This window comes from Natrix helvetica, assembly GCF_964273705.1.
Source record: "Natrix helvetica genome assembly, chromosome: 2".
In the NCBI taxonomy this organism is placed as follows: Eukaryota; Metazoa; Chordata; class Lepidosauria; order Squamata; family Natricidae; genus Natrix; species Natrix helvetica.
Window position 1 is genome coordinate 97,784,487 of NC_138552.1, and position 21,076 is coordinate 97,805,562.

The window sequence follows — 21,076 nt, forward strand, 5'->3', positions numbered from 1 at the left end:
CTCGAAGCAGTGGAAAGGTACATTATACCGTGTTTCCCTGAAAATACGACATGTCCTCATAATACAGCCATGCCACATTTTTCTGGTGGGCAAAATTATAAGCCCCTCCCGCATATAAGCCCCTTGGACAACCCCCCCCCCACCTCCGGCCAGGCAGAGTGCCGCTCACCAACCTAGCAGTATCCTGAAGGTGCCAAGTCGCGGGAACCTGGGAGAGGCAAAGGTGATCACGTTGCTTGGTGCCTTTGGGGTACCGCTAGGTTGGTGAGCAGTGCTGTGCCCAGCTGAAGGGGGTTTCCGGGCGACTGTTCTCTTGCGAGTGGGCTCCCAAAGAGCCGGGCACAGCCTCAGATGCTTGGCAACTGGTTCATACATGTGACAGTGTCTTGGGATCATGTGTGATCACCTTTTACGACTATGACAAGAAAATTCACTTAACTGTTATTAACCTAGCAACTGCAATGATTCACTTAACAACTTTGGCAAGAAAAGTTCACAACAAATGTCTCACTTAGCAACAGAAACTTTGGGCTCAATTGTGATCGTAAATTCAGGACTATTGGTAGTTGCAAGATTAGGAGGATTGCCCACCTACTTGATTATAAAAATAGAATGTACATCCTTCCACTGGGAGTTGCCCACCCCACTCATGCTAGGAGGCAACATACTGCAGGCCTCATCAGCCAGGGATTCTGACAGGTGGGTCCAGAGAAGCCTTCTCTGCCAGTGCACCTGCCCTTCAGAATATTTTGTGTCCCACCCCCAGGTCGGCTCCAGTTCTGATCTTTCTAAGAGTTTAAAGACCAGATTCTAGCAGTTGGCTTGGGGCTCCAGGGGAGCGGCTTCATGATGGTGATAGTTTAAACTTCTCCCCACCCGCCCTTTCTCTCCCTCCCCATCTTTTAGCTATTGCATTTTGTATTTATTTTTGTATATTTATATTTTTGTAATATTATATTACATTACTTTATCTTTAATATTGTAAGCCACCCAGAGTTGTCCTGTGACAAGACAGGTGACCAATAAATTGAATAAACTAAATTCTTCAGTTCATCCATGGCCATTTTCTGTTTTGTCCATAGTGAGATTATAATCAAAGGCAGTATAACAACACCACATTAAGAGCTTGCTAGAAAAACCCAATTGAGCAGATTGGACTTGTTCAATTTGAGGAGAGTATGAATGAGAACCATATTTACTCACTGAAAGTCACCAGTTAATTTTGGAAATTTCTTTTTATAGCATCACTCCCTTCTAGCATGAATCCTTCTAAAAAGCACAGCAGTACACCACTGTGAACAATATCATAAGAACATTGTTAGCTTCTTCCAACTATCACTAAGTGGTTGGTAAACTTGCATCTGATGAAAATTGTGTCTTCAGAAAGTTACAAAGGAAAATTGGGCACTATTTTCATGTAATCTGTTAGGTTTATAGTCTGCCTTTCATTCAAGAGGCATGCATACCAGTCCCATCCCCACAACAACCAGATAGGTTTGTCTTAGCATGTGTGGCTGGCCCATAGTTGCCCAGCTAGCTTCCGTGGCTGAGTGGACACAAAAATGGATCTCCAAAATACCAGTCTAACCTCTTCACTACACCAAACTAGCGCTTTATGCCAGAAAAGTAATTCCATCCTTAAACATACTGATTTCAGTCGCTCAACAATAATTTTTTTTAAAAAAGAGAGACTACAATAGTGATTTTCCAATGTTTATTAATACAAAATCCCTCCGAGATGTGATTGAGTTAAAGACACAGCAAATAAAAACACTCAATGGGCTCTAAGGCACCCAGTGTGATTGGGATGAGATTATTGTTTTTGGATCTTTCTCAAGGATTAAGACTAAAGCACCAAATGGAAGCAGAACCATCAATCCACAATATCCTTGTTCAGTAATAATAATATGTATTCTAATCTCCGCATCTAATGCCAAAATCAACAGCAGAGGTATGGAACTAGTTTGAAAAGGCACGTGCAGAACTATTTTATCAGTGGTGAAAAACGGAACAGTCAGTTTATAGGGCAAAACCTTGAATACAGTGTGCTCAGTCTGTTCAATTTAGTGTCAAATGCCCCAAATGGCTAGAAGAGGTAAAGTCAACAAGTGTGAAACCATTCACAGAAAAAATGCTACTGTACCAAATTATAATTTGCATAATTCAAATGTCAGTACTCACAACATAATGATTTGCTTCAAACCTGCTCTCCTCATAAAGAATGCATATTGAGAAGCAAAGGCAGGGAACAGAGACAACAGTTGACTTAAAAAATGACTATTTCTACTTTCTCCTTAGCCAGGTATTTAAGTCTGTAATATTAAAGAGAACTCCTAGCATTTGTCTTATACTTATATCATAATGCTGTAATATTTAAATAATACTAAATTAAATTCTCATCCATAATATTGTCTATGTGGCTTAGGCATTAACCTGTTGTTTTGACAATAAATTCACATAATTTGACATTTTAATCAACCATTCAATTTCTAAGCTAGTTTACAAAATTTTGGTGCTCAGATACTGAATGAAAATTCCTAATTTTCTGAATACCAAAACAGCAAAACTGATTTTTTCCCCATAAACTTACAAAACAAAACTATTTATAATACAAAAATACATTTTACAGTAAGTAAGCAGACAAATTATGTACATACTGGAAAAACACTATCCATTGTTATGATCTAGCATTCCGTACCTAAAACACAAACTACAGTAATACCGTGTTTCCCTGAAAATACGACCTGTCCTGAAAGTAACACCTTGCCACATTTTTGCGTGGGCAAAAATATAAGCCCACCCCCCAAAATAAGCCCCCTGGATGGACACACCCCTCCGGCCATGCAGAGCACCGCTCACCGACCTAGCGGTATCCCGAACGCATTGCTTGGTGCCTTCAGGATACCGCTAGGTTGGGGAGTGGCGTTCTGCCTAGCCGGAGGGGGGAGTTGCCGGGCGGCTGTTCCCTTGCAAGCGGGCTCTCAAAGAGCCGGGCACAGTCTCAGGGGCGAAGCAGCAATGAGGTGACCACGCTCACGAGCAGCCGCCCGGCAAACCCCCTCTCCAGCTGGGCAGAGAGCCATTCACTGACCTAGTGAGTATACCTAAGGCGCCAAGCCACGTGGCGCTCTGCCCGCCCCCCAGCTCCTGCGACTTGGCACATTCAGGATACCCCCTAGGTCAGTGCATGGACTCTGCCTGGCTGGAGAAGGGGTTGCATGAGCGCCTGTTCCGCCCCCGCCGCACTCCAAGCATAACTTCTTCTCTGGCTTCCAAACTCCAAAACGCGGGTCCCGAGTCTTCCAGCAGCAGCTGCTCTACGTGTGCGCTCTATGGTTGTGGGCTGGCTGCTGGAAGACTCTCTGTCCGGAAGACTCTCCTAAAGCGGCTGCTGCTGGAAGACTCGGCATCAGAGTTTTGCAGTTTGAAAGCCGGAGAAATAGTTATGCTCGGAGCGCAGCGGGGGCGGAACAGGCACTCGTGCAACCCCCTTCTCCAGCCGGGCAGAGCTCCATGCGCTGACCTTGGGGGTATCTTGAATGTGCCAAGCCGGGGGAGCTGGGGGGAGGGCGGAGCACCACGTGGCTTGGCGCCTTAGGGATACCCCCTAGGTTAGTGAATGGCGCTCTGCTCGGCTGGAGAGGGTTTGCCGGGTGGCTGCTCGTAAGCGTGGTCACCTCATGGTTGCTTTGCCCCTGAGGCTATGCCTGACTCTTCGGGAGCCAGTTCGCAAGGGAGAAGCTGCCTGGCAACCCCAAAACAATAAGCCCTCCCTCTATAATAAGCCATATTTCGTGGGGCAAAAGAAAATAAGACCCTGTCTTATTTTTGGGGAAACACAGTACTTTCATTCAACACCTGCATGCTTGCCATCAAATAGAGCTGATCAGAAGAATTATATCATTATCTTTTCAAAGTACTTATAAGTAAAGAAAAAGTGTCTAAAGTGCTTAAAGAATCTCCTCTTGTGTCTTACTTTGTTAAACTGATAGGGATTACTTTGCTGAATACCATCAGAACTAAATATCCCTCAACTTTTACAGAGCTTATTTTCTTTAAACTAGAGATAAGAATCTTATTTTTTTAATACATTATTTTTGAGATGCATATTAAAATTTCCAAACACTATCACTGTGAGGGGAGTAAAATAAATTAGAAAGCAGTTGAGTTGTAGAATATTAATAGATGTCTGAATAATTGAACTGACAATGTATATCACTGCATACATACCTCTCAAAAGTAAATGATCATTTCTACTTTTTAACAACTGCATCATTCAAATTTCCACAAGATTCAGGCTAATTTGGACCAATTTTCACCATTCCAAATGTGAATAACATTTTTTAAATAATCCTTTTATTCCCCAGTAGAGTTGGCATTTGATGTTCAAGCCAGTTATAAGAAAAACTTTATTTCATAAGTCAAATATGCAAGTAATATATAATTGAGATTAAATACTCTAAAAAGTATCACAAATAGAGGGAGTCTTGCCTATAGAATATTACATTGTAAACAATTCCTTGGTTTACATGATAAATACATTTTTTTTCTACACAGCTTTAACTTGATTCAAGTTGGTTGAAAAGGGGAACCGTTAAGAAGAACCTGAGAAAAGCAACTGGACAGACAGTTCAATTGAGAACATCCATCCCAAATTTCTAAGATTGCACATATCTATTTTTTTCAAACAGAACAATTATGAATGTGCTTTGATATAAAAAGCACTTTTCTTTACACTCTTGTGAAATTTCTTAAAAGACCCAAGAGATTTACAGAGTTAAATATAGACAGTGTATTGGGGGGGGGGGGGGGAGGATAAAATTTTGTAGGGCTAGAAGCAAATTTGATCATATACTCCAAGCTTCGGATATGCCTTGACACAGAGTGGATTCTTAAAGATTCAGAAGTGCTTTATAACCAAGTTCATTTAAAGAGGCTTGATAATTGAGAACGTTTACAAACATGAATGAGAATGAACACATCATAAAGAAACAAACAGAAGCTTCTCTAAAATTCATTAAGTTAAATTGATTGGTTGTAACTATGTACAGTAGTGAAATATAGATGACATCTTTCATTCTGTAAAGTAATAAACACAAAGTACCAACATAAAATTGCTTAGGATGAATAACAAAAGTAAGTCTTAGAGCCTGACAATAAGAGCGCTACATTGAATGAAAGGACAATAATCAAAACAATTCATGTTCCTCCCCTTTTCTATTTGTGGACATTTTTTTCTGACTATTAAAAGACTCCCATTTTATAAGTGTCAGTGTTTAGTTCATTTTCTTATAATTTAAACCTAATTATTAGAAAACCTAGAAAGGAGAAAAGTAATGGGGTGGAGGGAAATTATACTAAGACCATACTTGTCTTTGCTACACATCATTCAGAATTAACTATCAGTCAAGCAACCATAAGACAAGTAGTCATGTTTAGTCTAAAGAGAAGCATACAGCTATAACCTGAAATATTCCTTTGCCAAAGCTGATGTTTTCCTATTATACCACAATACATTCTTGCTAATACTTCAGTAGAAGCCAGTTTCAATACAAGCATTTTGCACTAGTGGTGGTCAGGCATTGGAAGTAGCAAGAATGCATTAAACTGTTCTTTGATCTTATTGTAGCTGTTAGCCAGGAACATCACTGGACAACATTGGTTAGACTACCAGTGGAACCACTCAACCCATTTTCACTTTTCTGCAGTGTTTTCACAGCTGTTGGCACTTGCAATCCTGTTGTCAATGTGAGCCCACCACACCAAACCTAAAAAATAAGATATAAAGAACAATGGAAAATTATCCAAACTTTCTTCTTAAAAAGAAAACAGATTATCACTGGAATCACATATTTCCCACTGCCTTATTATGGCTGTTTCAAAATCAAGCATTTTCTTTCTTTCTTTATTATTAACCAGACTCAACACTATGCTCAAGCTCTAAGCTGTACTTAACAATATTAATTCTGGTATGCTGAACCAGCCATCTTCAAACCACACGTTGAAGATGGATTGTTTTAATAAATCATGACACAGTGCTAAAGAATAATACATAAAAACTTTCACTCCTCTCCTTACAATTATAACTCAGTATAGCTTGTTCCTATCATGACAAACCATACTTTCTCACATTTATCTTTTTATTAATAATTGTTAATGATTGGTATGTAAGAAACATCAGGAAAAACACACAGTATTATTTTAAAACTGAGTATACTTTTATACAAGATAGATTCTTCTTCATTTGTTAGACAAACAACTTGTTCTAATGAAGTTTTTGAAAGAATGGAAAGAGAAAATGCCAAGACATAACACCAGAACTAGATCTGATTGCATGAAGCAGAAAAAGCAACATGAACTTCTTGTCCATCTTTCCACATTTTTTGCTAGTTTCTCTCTCATTGAAGTCCATCAACTATCTCTTACTAATTTCTTCAGGATTTCTCAAATTTTAAAGGATATTGTCCAGTGTGGAGAATCTTGTATATAATTAATAGAATTCATTGAAGTAGTATTAGTAATTAAATCCCAAATTCTGGGGGAAAGGGTTTGAGGTTTTTAAATTTCAGTTTTAAATGATAACTATATAATTAAAATCTATAATGGGGAAGACAAGTGAGAACTTCTTCCCCTTTACAAAAGTGGTCTTCTGCCTGTACAAATCTGGATTCTATTACTAGGGTAACCTCATTATTCTTTGCATCTGTTTTCAGAATGTGAAAACAGAAATATACCTGTATTAAAAGTTGGAAAAAGAAAGCTTTTCCATTACTTGGGGGAGGGGGGGAAACTTGGATGAAGTAAACGAATGATTAAACTTAAGATTCAGTTATGTTTCAAGAAAAAATACGTAGCTGTGACATTCACAGCATTCAATAGAAATCCTGAATAGATAACGTACTTTCTTCACTTGTCCTACGTATGCTAAATCAAGTGCAACTACAATGTAGGTTGATTTATTTCATTTCAAAAAGCTGTTTTCTTCCATAGTAAAACACTATAACTGTCATGCTATTAAAAATGATTCTGAAAATTCAGGTGCAGAGTTGATTGAGGACGACAATTTGAAACTAATTATTTTTGTCATGTTCATTCTTTATCCATTTATTTCCAGGCTCAATTTAAAATATTGATGGTTAATATTAAAATTTTGATGCCAACCATACAAAAGACCAACTGCATCTATACAAGTCTGCTTAGGCCCTGATACTAGCATCTAAAGTAGAATTTGATAGGAGGGAACATAAACATAATGTTTTATTGAAAACCCAATGCCTCGCAAAGACTTCTCTAAAGACTACAAAAAATGTAGTCCGCTATGAAATTTAAAGATTCCAATGCCTTTCTCCCAGAATTTGGGATTTAATTACTATTAGTTTAATTAATTCTATTAATTATATATAATTCTTGCTTTCCCTTTATATATATATTTCACATATAAATTCCCTTTATTTCTACTATTTTAATAGGATTTAATTATATAGTCTTAATAAACTCTGAACTGCTATAGGAAAATAATCCTAAATAACAGCTAGAACAGAAACAAACTGAGAACTGAAAAATGCAATGATATTTAAATTAATTTTTAAAAAAACAGAGTTGCCTTTCTTCTAATTTGTTGATTTACTTATAGCTTTTAGAAACATTGATTCCTAATCCTTTTTTAGCACTCTAGGTTAGGATATGCCTACCAAAACTTCTGGGAGTTGTAGCTCAACAAATTTGGTAGGCACAAAGCTGGGAAAGTCTGCATTAAGTTATGTATTTTTGTTTTCTAAATAGAAAGTCTATAGCCTCACTTCAATAGAATTAATAAACATTGAGAGTTGAATAACATATAAATTTGATAATTAAGCAAGTTAGTTTTCTTTATTGTAGTAGCCATTCAGGTTTGCTTCTAAGGAAAGAAAAACAAGAATGTACACACTCAGAACATTGGTTGTTCTACAAAAATTATGCATGTGGATTTTATATTTATAAGAGTATGTGTTAAAGAACTGGGATTTTTTTAAAGTCTAAGTTATCAGTTTTAACTTCTTTAATGTATTAGATGTTTCTCTGAATCCTTAAAGAACATAGGAGTTAAACCAGTCAGACTGTCACTTAAAAAAAGACATAATGAACAGATCTAAGCAGTGTAGATGGTTGTAGGCTTGTCATACCCATCAAAACCTGTAAGTAGTGTGAAATATATTACAGCTTTCCTCATAACATTTTAAATTTTGATTTTATTTACAAGAGTAATTGAAATTGTAAAATTGAAACATTGCAACAGTAATTTCATTAGATAACAAATACTAACCATAAAGCCTGGTAATAGAGGTTGGGTAAATTTTGTTTTGAAAGTATATAACAACTCCTTTGAGGTTGCATTATAGAAAGAGAGTTGACCTAAAGAGAGAAATGGAGATTAATACTTCCATTCAAAAATAAACCTCAAAAGTCTTTTCAATCAGGAAATCTTTGGAGCGAATATTGTTTCCTCATAACACCCCATTAGCTATCACCTACAAAGAGTATTAAGAAATCTTGTTGCCAGTGTCAGCATGCAGAACTAAAAAGCGTATCTTATAGCAAGAGTGGGTAACTAAGTAGTAGCTTTTGACTTAGAATAGATGGACTATGGGAGAGCAAGTTGTTCAACACTTGTTTTCTATGCCAGCTACCACATGAACTAGGAAGCAGAACGTATGGAATGAGAGTACAGATATACATCTACACACTGTATTCCCAAGGGCCCAAAGGGTCATCTGTACACATATTTAAAGCACATATGATAGCATGTCTGAATTGTTTTGCCTGTTCAAACAATCACTCTAGCCCAACACTACTTTCAGCACTGGTTACTTTATGGAGATCTCTGAAAGCTTATAGATGTCTCCATAAAGTATACCACCATTTACACCCAGAAAATCACAGAAGTTGCACTTGTGAAGAGAGAGATTCTATTTCACATCTAATAGCTAATGGCCTTTTTTGTAGTTGTATTTCATATTGGTTTATGACCATAATAAAGTTTTTGTTTGATTGACATATTCAATTTAAGATAATGAAGTTAAAATTGATTTCATATCAATTTCATAATCATAATCAAGACTATTTTTCTCTCAAAAGTTCTAATTTTCCTAACTCCCTACTCTCCTGCTCCTCTGTTTTAAATTGAAATGGTTATTCTCTATTTACTTTTGACAGTTTCATAGTGAAAAGATCTAGAGCCGTGATGGCGAAACGTAGGCATGCATGCCACAGGTGGCATGTGGAGCCATTTCTTAGGGCACGCGAGGCATTGCCCTGTCAGCTCTAGCGTGCATGTGTGTGCTGGCCAGCTGATTTTAGCCTTCATTTTTGGCCATTTTTTGCCCTCCGGAGGCTTCCCTAAAGCCTTGAGGGCAAAAAACAACCCAACGCGCACACCAGAAGTTTGGGAATGGACTTCCGGTTTGCGCATTCAGCCATTTTTTCTCCCTCCAGAGGCTTTAGGATGGGGTCTAGAACTTTTCATCTCTTACTCTTGGCTGCCCCTGCTTCTCCACAGCCGTTTCTCCAGCGGGGGTGGAAGGAAGGAATTCTTTAGAGGACAAGAAGGGACAATTAATATAAATCCAACAAAAGGAGAGAGGCGTAAAAGATTATGCCAAAAATGCCTTCCTCCCTCTCTCTCTCTCCCCCTCCCACCGCCTCCTCTCCCCCCCCCCATCAATACAGGGCCTGGTGCTCCTTCTTCACAGCCCGCAGTGGCGGGTGCCTGCAAAGCCAGGTAGGAAAGGAGAAAAGAGGGAAGGGAAACTCTCCAAGGGTGAGCAAATAAAAAGACACGCTGAAACATCTGCAGCTGCTGTGGCTGAGAAACGGGATGCCCGTCTCTTTGCTCCCTGGCACGCTTGGCCCAGGTTCCCCAATCCCTCCTCTCTCTCTCTGCACCTCCCGCCCCAAATGGCTCAGCATGAAGAACTGGGAGGAACTGTGCAGAGGAAAAGGAGGAAGAAGGAAAGGGGTGAGAAACAGGGGAGAAAGAGAGAGGGAGGGAGAAAGAGAGAGAGAAAGAGAAATGCGACAGAGAAGAAACTGAGCCCCGGCGGGTTTGCTTTTAAGAAAAGGGTTTGGGGGCCTGGACTTGGTGGTGGGGCGAAGGGGGGAGGAGAAGGAAGGTTCAATAGATCCAAGGGTTAAATAAAACGGCAGAGAGAGTTGGAAGGGAGGTACAGAACGTCAATTCCCACGGAAAATGAGAAGCAGATTTCAAGAGAATGTTTCATCCCACTGAAGGGCTGTGGGTCGCAGTGTTTGCACGTGGAAGGCAGGAAAACGCCTGGCTCTCCGCTGGGCGATCTGCTACTTTTCCTCGACTATGTTTTTCCTGGCTTTGGGGAGGGGGTTGTTAGGTTGTCGTGTGTTCACCTCCCCCAATCACCCGCCCAACAAAGAGAAGTTCCGAAAGTGCCAGCAAAGGGGGCGAGGAGAGTAAAGGAAGATCCTATAAGTTAGAAGATCCCAAATGAAGTTAGAAAGGCTGGGTCCCAAACCGAGCTGACTTAACTGGGATGGGGGGAATAGGGGATAGAGCTTCACCAAGGACCCCCCTCTCCTTTCCCCTCCTGGGATCGCCCCCTTTCTCCAAAAAAGCAGAGGGGTCAGTATTTAGAGGGAGCATCTCCCAACTTCCCCTTTTTGTATGTCACTCTTTATCTCTCTGCCCCTCTCTCTCTTTCTCCCCCATTCCCCCCCTTTTCTTCCTCCTCCTTTTCCTCTGCACAGTTCCTCCCAGTTCTTCACACTGAGCCATTGGCAGGGGAGAGAGGGGGGGAGGGGGGTAGAGAGAGATGGATTGAGGGGAGCAAAGAGATGGGGGTGTCCCATTTTGAGAAGCCTCCCTTCGCAAAATAGCATTGAGAGGGGGGAAATCCTCCCTTTGCAAAACAGCACTGTTTTGAGAAGCCTCCCTTCATGCGTGCGTGCTTTCGGCACCATCACTGATCTATGGGCCACTGCAGCTATTTTGAGTCATGCCTGACAAATGGTAAGAACAATTGTTTAGAAAAGCCGCAAGATTCTGCATTACTAATTGACATGAAATTCTGTATGGTATAAGATTTTCCAATCCAGTATCAACACATTGCAGCAGCACTTTAACCTAAATAAATACTCAGCAAACTATTTGTTTGTTATATATGCTGCTTTTCAAAACCAGATCTATCCAGAGTAGCTTAACACAAACATTCTGAGCAAATAAAATGCACAGTAAAACACAGTAATTAAAATTCTAAATATTAAAATGATAAAAGCAGCAGTGCCAATAATTAAAAATTTACTAAGCAGCAAATAAGCTAAACTTAGCAGACCAAATGATTAAAATGCCTGGAAGAATTTTAAAAAATCAGATTCAAATGTATCTCCTGGGGAATTGGGGGGGGGGAGTATACTATAACTGAAAATGCCCATACCTATTCCTTCAGATAGTATAAAGCCCTTTCCATCTTGGGATTATGAATAGAAATAAATTGGAAACTCATAAAGTTTGTATGTTTCATATAATACCATTTTCAATTAATGCTCTTGTTCTTACCCTGTTAATACATTTAGAAACTATATTAAAAAGTATTTTGTTTTGTTTTATAGAAAACAGCTTAAAGATAAATTCAGACCAAGTTTTTTTTAGTTCATTATAATTATTACTGGATTGGAAAATTGTCCACTATATTTCAGGTTTTTTCAGTAATAGCTTAGAAGCCTTAAAATTACCTCCATCAAAGTCACAATAGACTCCTATCCTGTCTGGAACCACGACATCTAGTGTTTTTGCTTTATTATTGTGTTTGGCTGCAAATGTAGTCTGGAGCCAGTTATTGATATGAACACACCAGCTTGTATTGGTCTTTCCCAGCTGATCAAATTTGCCCATATTTTTATATGCTACTCCTACACTGTATGTCTTGCAGTCCTTCTGAGCTTTTACTTCCCAATAATGCTGTCCATTTTCAATTGTAGTATCTCCTGGAAGAAAACACAGTATCATCAATTAACACTTTATGTCAGTTGAGATTCCTCAGAGATTAAGAGCACATACATGTTAAGTGTCAAACACAAAGCATACAGGTATAAACTAAAGCTGTATATATTGTTAATATTTTCCTAATTTTATATAATTCCCAGTTGGACTCCCCCCAATGGTCATTGGAAAGGCTTCTACAGAACCTTGAACTCATGAAAAGAGCCAAAGAGAAGAAATTCATAAAAGTTCATCCAAAATAATAATAATAATAATAATAATAATAATAATAATAATAATAATAATAATAATAATAATAATAATAATAATAATAATAATAATAATAATAATAATTTATTAGATTTCTAGACCGCCCCCTCTCCCTGGAGAGAACAGCTGTAGTGCAAGCAAAAATATAACCAACAAAAAGTAGAGAAAGAAATACTTTCAAATTTGCAATTTGGACACAGTTACTAAGAGCATCATAGATGCAAGAAGAACCAATTTCCCAGGCCTACATTAAGTGTAAAATGCAGTGACGTGCGGTGAGGGTTATGGCTGGGGAGGCTGGTGACGTCATCAGGAAGGCGGGGAATGGGACCACGTGTGCAGACCACATGTGCAGACCACGTGGTCTCGTTCTCCGCCTTCCTGAGTGAACATTAAGGGGACCGCGGCGTAGCATTACTTCCTCTACCGGCACCAGTCCCTTTCACCCCGCTCAAGCCTTGCCGCCTGCAGCCACCGCCCGCCCTCACTGCTCCTTTCGTTGCTTGCCCGCCCGCCTCTAAGGCACGCCAAAGCCTCCTTCGTCCCCCCCCAGCGCGCGCCCTTTTTATTTCCCGCGACACCCCCCCCCCCATTTCGGGAAAGCTTTCCCCATTGCCTGGGGGTTGAGGGGGGCGGCTCCTCTCCCCCCACTCCCTCCGTCCCTGCCTCTCTCCTCAGCCCCAAAGCTCCGTCCGCGCGACTCACTTCCAAGGCGATGGCTGCTCCATCCCGCTCCGGCTCTGGAAGCAACCGAAGATCAGGCTGCGTCGCTCGCTCGCTCGCCGGACTGCTTCGGCGCCATTCTGGCTACCTTCGTCCATCCGCACCCGGGAGATGCGGAAGCAGTCCGGTGGACGAGTGACCGAAGATCTCGCTGCCTCGCTCGCTGCCTCACTCGCTCGCTCGCCGGACTGCTTCGGCGCCATTCTGGCTCCCTTCGTCCATCCGCGCCCGGGAGACGCGGAGGGAGAAATGTTGTCGGCGCCTCCAGATGACGAACCAGTCGCTTGCTTTCGTCATCGGGAGGCCGATAACATTTCTGCCTCCATGTCTCCCGGGCGCGGATGGACGAAGGGAGCCAGAATGGCGCCGAAGCAGTCCGGCGAGCGAGCGAGCAAGGCAGCGAGATCTTCGGTCACTCGTCCACCGGACTGCTTCCGCATCTCCCGGGCGCGGATGGACGAAGGGAGCCAGAATGGCGCCAAAGCAGTCCGGCGAGCGAGCGAGCGAGGCAGCGAGATCTTCGGTCACTCGTCCACCGGACTGCTTCCGCATCTCCCGGGCGCGGATGGACGAAGGGAGCCAGAATGGCGCCGAAGCAGTCCGGCGAGCGAGCGAGCGAGGCAGCGAGATCTTCGGTCACTCGTCCACCGGACTGCTTCCGCATCTCCCGGGCGCGGATGGACGAAGGGAGCCAGAATGGCGCCGAAGCAGTCCGGCGAGCGAGCGAGCGAGGCAGCGAGATCTTCGGTCACTCGTCCACCGGACTGCTTCCGCATCTCCCGGGCGCGGATGGACGAAGGGAGCCAGAATGGCGCCGAAGCAGTCCGGCGAGCGAGCGAGCGAGGCAGCGAGATCTTCGGTCACTCGTCCACCGGACTGCTTCCGCATCTCCCGGGCGCGGATGGACGAAGGGAGCCAGAATGGCGCCGAAGCAGTCCGGCGAGCGAGCGAGCGAGGCAGCGAGATCTTCGGTCACTCGTCCACCGGACTGCTTCCGCATCTCCCGGGCGCGGATGGACGAAGGGAGCCAGAATGGCGCCGAAGCAGTCCGGCGAGCGAGCGAGCGAGGCAGCGAGATCTTCGGTCACTCGTCCACCGGACTGCTTCCGCATCTCCCGGGCGCGGATGGACGAAGGTAGCCAGAATGGCGCCAAGACAGTCCGGTGGACGAGTGACCGAAGATCTCGCTGCCTCACTCGCCGGACTGCTTCGGCGCCATTCTGGCTCCCTTCGTCCATCCGCGCCCGGGAGATGCGGAAGCAGTCCGGTGGACGAGTGACCGAAGATCTCGCTGCCTCGCTCGCTCGCCGGACTGCTTCGGCGCCCGGGAGACGTGGAGGCAGAAATGTTGTCGGCCTCCCGATGACGAAAGCAAGCGACTGGTTCGTCATCCGGAGGCGCCGACAACATTGCTCCCTCCGCGTCTCCCGGGCGCGGCCGGACGGATGTATATAATATTATATATAGTATATAATATTATATACTATTATTCCATGAAGAGAGGTGAGGCCCTGCCTCCCCTGCCTCTAGTGACCGCACGTCACTGGTAAAATGACTACATGCCTGACCAGTCACAAACTTTGGGAATGTGATGTGAACAAAAGATGAGCTAGAGAAAAATTATTGTTCCTGGAAATTTTGAGAGAAGACAAGGAAAGAAAGACAATATGGACAAATGAATTTTTTAAAAAAATGTAACGTCCGTGGAAGAGCTACAATTAACTACATTAACTAAAATGTAACATAATAACAAATAATAAACATTTGTCCATACAATCAACAGTTCAGCTTGACTTGATAACACCTTACAATTATTCATCTAGGCAATGAACTAACTTGCTTGGCTCTTTTCCCTTTCTTTAAATCCCTTTTCTTGTGTTGAAATGCTTTTCAGATTCTAATAATCTAATTTGCGAAGTTTATAAGTAGCTCTTGGAGCTTTTTTGGGTTCCTGACTGGGATAAGCCTTAAAGAAATACAGGAATGCATAACTTTATACTTTTTATAATTAAAAAGTTTTATAAAAAGCCTTACCCAAGACTGTATACGATTCTCCAGTAAATCGATCTCTGCTGCCCCTTATCAAAGGTGAGCGTGAGCTAACTGATGACCGCTTTGGAGATGGAGTGCCACTTCTATAAGGTGCAAGAAATTAATTTGTACTGACTGTGATAGTATATAAATAAAAATGTCTACAAGTGAGTTAAGACACCAAATTAGTCTGAACACTTTAAAAAGAGAAATAAGTTTGGCAGAAACATTTAAGACAAAAGACTGTCTAAGCAGGCATGCTTTACACATTTCTATATATTCAAAACAAAAAGCCATGCAGATAATAGGATAGTGGAACATAAAGCATATCGCAACCACAGAAAAGTTACGGACACATTACTAGGTGGTTATTTTATAATAATCAAAACAGTCTGCTTATGAAGGTGCTCAATCTGATCGTATTAATACCTTAAATGTTAGTATCTTAAAACCAAGAAAATGCCCGATTTCAGTATTGCATCACCCTTTCTCCATTAGTGTATCTTCCAGATTTAAAGCATTGCACTGATGGTACAGGTAGTCCTCAGTTAAGTGTTTTAACTTACAATGGCACTGAACAAGTGGCAATTATAACCAGTTCTCAAAGTTCCAGCCATCACGTGATCACAATCTTAGGTGCTTGGCAACCAGCTTGCATGTATGACACTTGCAGCATTGCCACTTGCAACCTTCCCTGCCTGCTTCCCACTAGCAAAGTATGTAGGGAAACCAGTGGGGAAGGATGCAAGTCACTCCTGTAAGTCATTCCTACTACTCCCTCTGCTTTTTCACCTAAGGAGCCAAGCTATGGAGTGCAAGATTGGAGTCAACAGCACCCTTTCACCCACACTCTGTAGTGCATGCTTATGTGGCACTGCAGTGGCCACCTGCGCATCCTCCCGCACCAGCAACAGCCACCCCTATCCTGAGCATATCTGCACAGTGCTGCAGTGGGCAACTGAACTTCCCTGCACACTGGCAGCACTCGCCCCCAGCCTGGCCACATTCATACCATATTGCAGCAGCCACCTAGCCACCAATAAACCAGCCTTCTTGCAAGCTGCCCAGGGCTTCCCTTTCACTTTGTTTGTTGGAAGCAGACAGGACATTGATTGGATGTCCTCGCTTAACAGCCCCAACTCAATAAGCAATGAGAATTGTTGTTGCTGAGCAATGCAGTCATGTGACATTGCATTTTCAACCATACTGTAAGCAAGGACTACCTGTACTCAGCACACATTATCCTTATGAATGGCTTATATAAATACTGGAGATGTATTAAATTAGGCTGATTTACTTACTATAATTTAGACTGTAATATAATAAAATACTGTACTATGTACAACATATTGGTGATCAAAGATCATGCTTAATTACTTCTTAGGGAATATAGGTCCATTTTTTGGTGAAACAATAATGATGCAAAGTGATTAGGGCCACATTATTCATACATTTGGAAGTTTATTTCCCCATTAGATTTTTTGGGAGGGGTTGGATATATAGATTTAAAAATGAAATTTGTTCTTGAGGCTTACATTACAGTTTTGATGTGCTTCCTGCCTCAAATTGGCAAAAAAAAATTGAAATTCAGAAGGACAGTTGGAGGGAACTCTAGAGTTGCCTATCCCTCCTGTAGACCATAAAGCAGAAATTATTTTTCCAAAATAAAACCTTACTGTGGATGCTGAAAACATTAACCATATATCACTGAAAAAGTGTTTCACCAAGTAAACATTTCAGAAAAAAAGTACTTACCAAAAGAAAAAAGAAAGAAAGAAGTGAAGCATGAAAGACAGCAAAGCCAAGAAATTAAAGCATTTATTCAAGCAAAAGGATTAATACACCCATCTTTTTTCATACTCCAAGTCAGTCATTACTGCAAAGTCTATTCTAATTACCACCAAAAAAGCAAATTTAGGTTTGCTATCAGGTTATGCAGAAAAACAGCAAGTTTACTAAAGCACTGCCATGTTTGGTATAAGACAAACATAGACTAAAATTAATACTCCCCCCCACTAAAACTTTACATGCTATTTTTCCGGTGTGCTCTTAAGTTCCCTTCACCCAGAAAATATTTTTATATTAACAGCCTTTACTAGTATTCTCAACAGCATTTATAATTTTAAATATTTGTCATACTGGAAACCACCAATCAATACATGAATAAATACAAGCCAAATTATGTGATTGTATTAGGATAGTACAATGATAAGCCACTGTAGTTGAGCTGTACTATTTCCAGTATATTTGGTTTACTCAAAGCAAAAAAAGTGTTTTAACCAGAACACTCTCTCTGTATGAAAAGACATGCAGGGTAATTATAAAAACTTATCTGATTAAGAAAGTCTGCTTTATTCTTTTGATGTAGAATTCTATCTAGTCTGTCTACAGAGGGCAGAAGAAACCCTTCAGCAGACATTTTTATCAAGAGTCAGACTGAGGAACAATGTAGTAAAGAGCAGAGTCTGTCTAAAAATGATTCTACTGGATAGTTTTAAGGAGCAGATACCTCAGTTTAATGCTTGCAGTGACAGAGACTTCCATTTACTTCAAATTGGGAAGTAAATGGGCTCCTTCATTATTATGGAGTAAACCTTCTGTGAATATTACACACACTTCAGGATAAGAGGGACAGGAAGATGGCCATAATCTGCCCAGAAAAACTGTCCATACATAGTGTAAATATGTGATACGTAACTGACTGAATCTGAAATATGCAGAAAACAAGAATGCTTAGATTTTTAAGTGCAGCTCAGAGCTACTCAGACTGGCTCAGGGGCTAGGAAAGCATGATACTACAGGGATTAGGACTACCCATTGAGAAATCCTGTGGGCAAACAACATCCCATATTGATATACATATGTAGGGACAATTGCAAGATTTCAGGCTTTCCTTAAAAGAAGCTGCATTGTGTTATCTTTGCCTCTTCCATATGAAAACATACAAACGTAACACATATAAAAAGTGTGGAACTTGCATTGTGGCACTCCAATGCTGGTTACATTGTTTACCCCAACATGCATGTACATGTGTGCATGAGCAAATGAATATGAGAGAGCATATGTACACAGGAAATATTTTAAAAGAGAAAGTGCTTGTATGCTTATTTTTCACCTGGATGTGGTTGTTTATTAATGAAATAAATGTAAAACAAGCTAGGCAGGTTCCTAGTTCAGATTTTCCTCATTTAAACTTAACTACCTGTACTTAGCAAATTATTAGAAGTAACATAATGCTTTGGATACTTTGCACAAAGGAAATTAGAGGGGCTATGCAAAAGGTGACAAATTAAAGCACACTGAAAGTTCCAGTGGAATACAGTGGCTTGTGTACTGGTAAAGGCTGTAGGATTCATGCCAAGTCTACAGAGAGACAGAATTGAAAGGGGAAAAATGAAGAGTAAAGCTGGAGGCTAAACCCTATGGCTAAGAGGAGACACAATATCACCTTGTACTGTTCTTCAGAAGAGTAATCTGGCCACTGTCAGATAAAAATAGTTTGTTAAAGGCTATTTTCTGCTACACAAAATTTTATATTTAAAAAGCAGTAGTTAGAAAACAATTTCTAAATTACTACCATGGGAGGAGGATTATTTTTAAAAACCACCTACTTGTTTGATATGTAACATTGTCACTCTCACATGTTAATCCAGAATTGGCTAATTACAGTTTGTATACTTACCCATAGTCTGCCAGACAATATGGCCAGACACAGTTTGCTATTAGCTCTCCATATAAGCCAATATCTCAGTTAAAGAAAAGGTTCTATAAACATCCTATAACAACTGGTGATCTTCTGGCTGATATTAAACTTCCCCTATGTCTCTTACTGTTCTTACCATGGCTGATATAGTTATGATGATTCTAGCTAAGTGTAGCTAAGTGACACCATCAAAACTATGATTCTTAATGACCTTGCATTATGATTTACTACGCCCAATTTAAAGTATTGATAAAGCCCTAAATGTTATGGTTCTATCAACAGGGCTGGTACCCAGCACAGGGATGAGAAGTAGGGTTTTGACTGTCTTATAGAATTTATGTAGCTGCTATTCTCACAAAATGAATGACTCTGGGCAGCATACAACAAGGCATGAAATAATATACAAATAACATTATAAAAACAATAATAAAAACTAAAAATATATTGATGCGAATACTTTCCAATTATAGAATTCTTTCTTGACAAAGTTCCCCTGCTCCCAATTTTGCTTTAAATGATGCTAAGGATAGGCATTTGTTCAAGAGCCAGTCTTTTAAGATCAATTTTTTTGTCCCAAAGGTGCTTTTCCAAAAAGCAACTGGACTTTGTTTTTCCTTGAAGATGTTTTCCTTCTTCAGTTCAGAACTGAAGAAGCTTCTTGGATGAGGAATGAAACATCTTCAAGGAAAAACAAAATCAAGTTGCCTTTTGAAAAAGTCCCTTTGGGATAACCATGACCTGGATGACTGAGAATCTCCATAGATATCAATTTGTTTGGTTTTTATTATTCCTCTTAGGGAAGATGTTTATTTATTTATTTTTAATTTCTTATTTATTACTTTTTCTACACTGCTTTCTATTGCCTGAGCAACAGAATAAATACACGAACTCTGTCTGTCTGTCCGTCCATCCATCCATTCATAATACGCACACATGCTTTTAATATCCCATACCCAATGGCACTGAAACAAAACAATGAAAAGGCTGAAATCACATCAATTCAGCCTTATGACTGCTCCTGTCCCTGTCTTCACAATCAAACTACAAAAAAGGGAAGGTAATCACACATTAAGAAACAAACATCTCATTGGATTTGAACAACACATGGAGCCATGATTAAGGAAAGAAAAACTTCTACAAGCTGAATATAAAGAAAAACTTCTACAAGCTGAATATAAATAGTGGTGTAAGTATGCAACCACAATTTAAACTGTATTCTGGAATTACATATAGCTTATGCACCTTATAGTAATATTAGCCATGTTATTTTCTTAAAATGTTCTTAAATTATGGCTGCAGTTGCATTTCCAGGAACAAATGTCTACAGATCTTTTGCCTGCCTTTCCTTCCTCTTGTGAGTTTTTTGAAAATCCATGAAATATTATTTCTTCTAGTCATTTGGATGAGCACTAAGATTTCTGATGATATCAAAGGCAACTCCATTCCTTTGACAAAGAATAATATATGCCTCATATACTGTAATGAGTGTTATGCTGTTTGCTGATTGTCATTTTAAAATGTATTCAAATACCTTTGGTTTGAATTAATTCTAGCACCTTGGGCTCAAATATTAGGTTTTTTTTTAACATGGCTACAAAAGATATGAAGTGACTTTATTTTATTTTAATAAGGATGATCTTAGAAACCCCCCAAAGATCCACATTTTTTATTTATTTGGTAAGAAAATCTTAATCAGTTTACAGAATTGTTCACTAAGCTGAGATTTTCTATTGTACATTTAAAGAAAAATTCCCCATTATTGTGATATAACCTTTGTAACTTTCACATTATTTTTCATATTTTTAGTTTATGCAAAAATCTGTTTTCAAAAAAGGATCATTTACATATAAACTCCATGAGTAGACACAAAATGCAATAAAGTATTGAACCTAAATAAATAATCCAGTATATCCAGTAAGTAGTCCAGTATATTTAGCACGGTAAGGTTTATAGCCATACACCTAAGCAGAGATGTGAAATGTATTATTGTGTAACGTTACTGCATTACCATTTTTTGCAGAAAATGAGAATTCTCATTTCTCCCAGAGATGGAACATTTCAAGAATATCTCGGATTGCTAGTAATATGAACAATAAGAATCAATAGCAAAGGTTTCTAAAACTGAAGAAAATAAATATATTTTCAATCCCTTATGCATATTCAACTTCTTCTCTGCAATATTACTTAGAGTGGTTCTGTTTTCTCACCTGCCTTTGTTTTCTTTTCCTTTTGTTTTGCTTTCTTGGCTTTTCCCTCCAGTAGAATCCCACTCAACATAGGTATCTTCAACTTTTAAGTTAAGATGAGATGATGAGCCATCAAGACTGAATATAAGAGCTGAACAAAGATTAAAATATAATTTT

At 40.1% G+C, this 21,076-nt stretch overlaps 1 protein-coding gene and 1 long non-coding RNA gene across 3 annotated transcripts in view; one reads left to right on the forward strand and one right to left on the reverse strand.

Annotated features, from left to right (window-relative positions):
• The window catches only part of LOC309387537, a 482,764-nt gene that overhangs the window by 227,578 nt on the left and 234,110 nt on the right, over positions 1-21,076 (forward strand). The gene's annotated exons all lie outside the window — the stretch shown is intronic.
• Positions 1,701-21,076, reverse strand: part of FSD1L (fibronectin type III and SPRY domain containing 1 like) — a 51,652-nt gene continuing 32,276 nt past the window's right edge. Inside the window, exons 9-14 of one of the 2 annotated variants that reach the window (XM_081944072.1) lie at positions 20,921-21,050; positions 18,459-18,491; positions 15,014-15,114; positions 11,740-11,991; positions 8,303-8,391; positions 1,701-5,768 (exon numbers count right to left, since the gene is read on the reverse strand). In XM_081944072.1, the coding sequence (XP_081800198.1) occupies positions 5,646-5,768; positions 8,303-8,391; positions 11,740-11,991; positions 15,014-15,114; positions 18,459-18,491; positions 20,921-21,050 (728 nt within the window). In that variant the 3' untranslated portion in view covers positions 1,701-5,645. The remainder of the gene's footprint in view (positions 5,769-8,302; positions 8,392-11,739; positions 11,992-15,013; positions 15,115-18,458; positions 18,492-20,920; positions 21,051-21,076) is intronic. The other variant, XM_081944073.1, reaches the window with a different exon arrangement.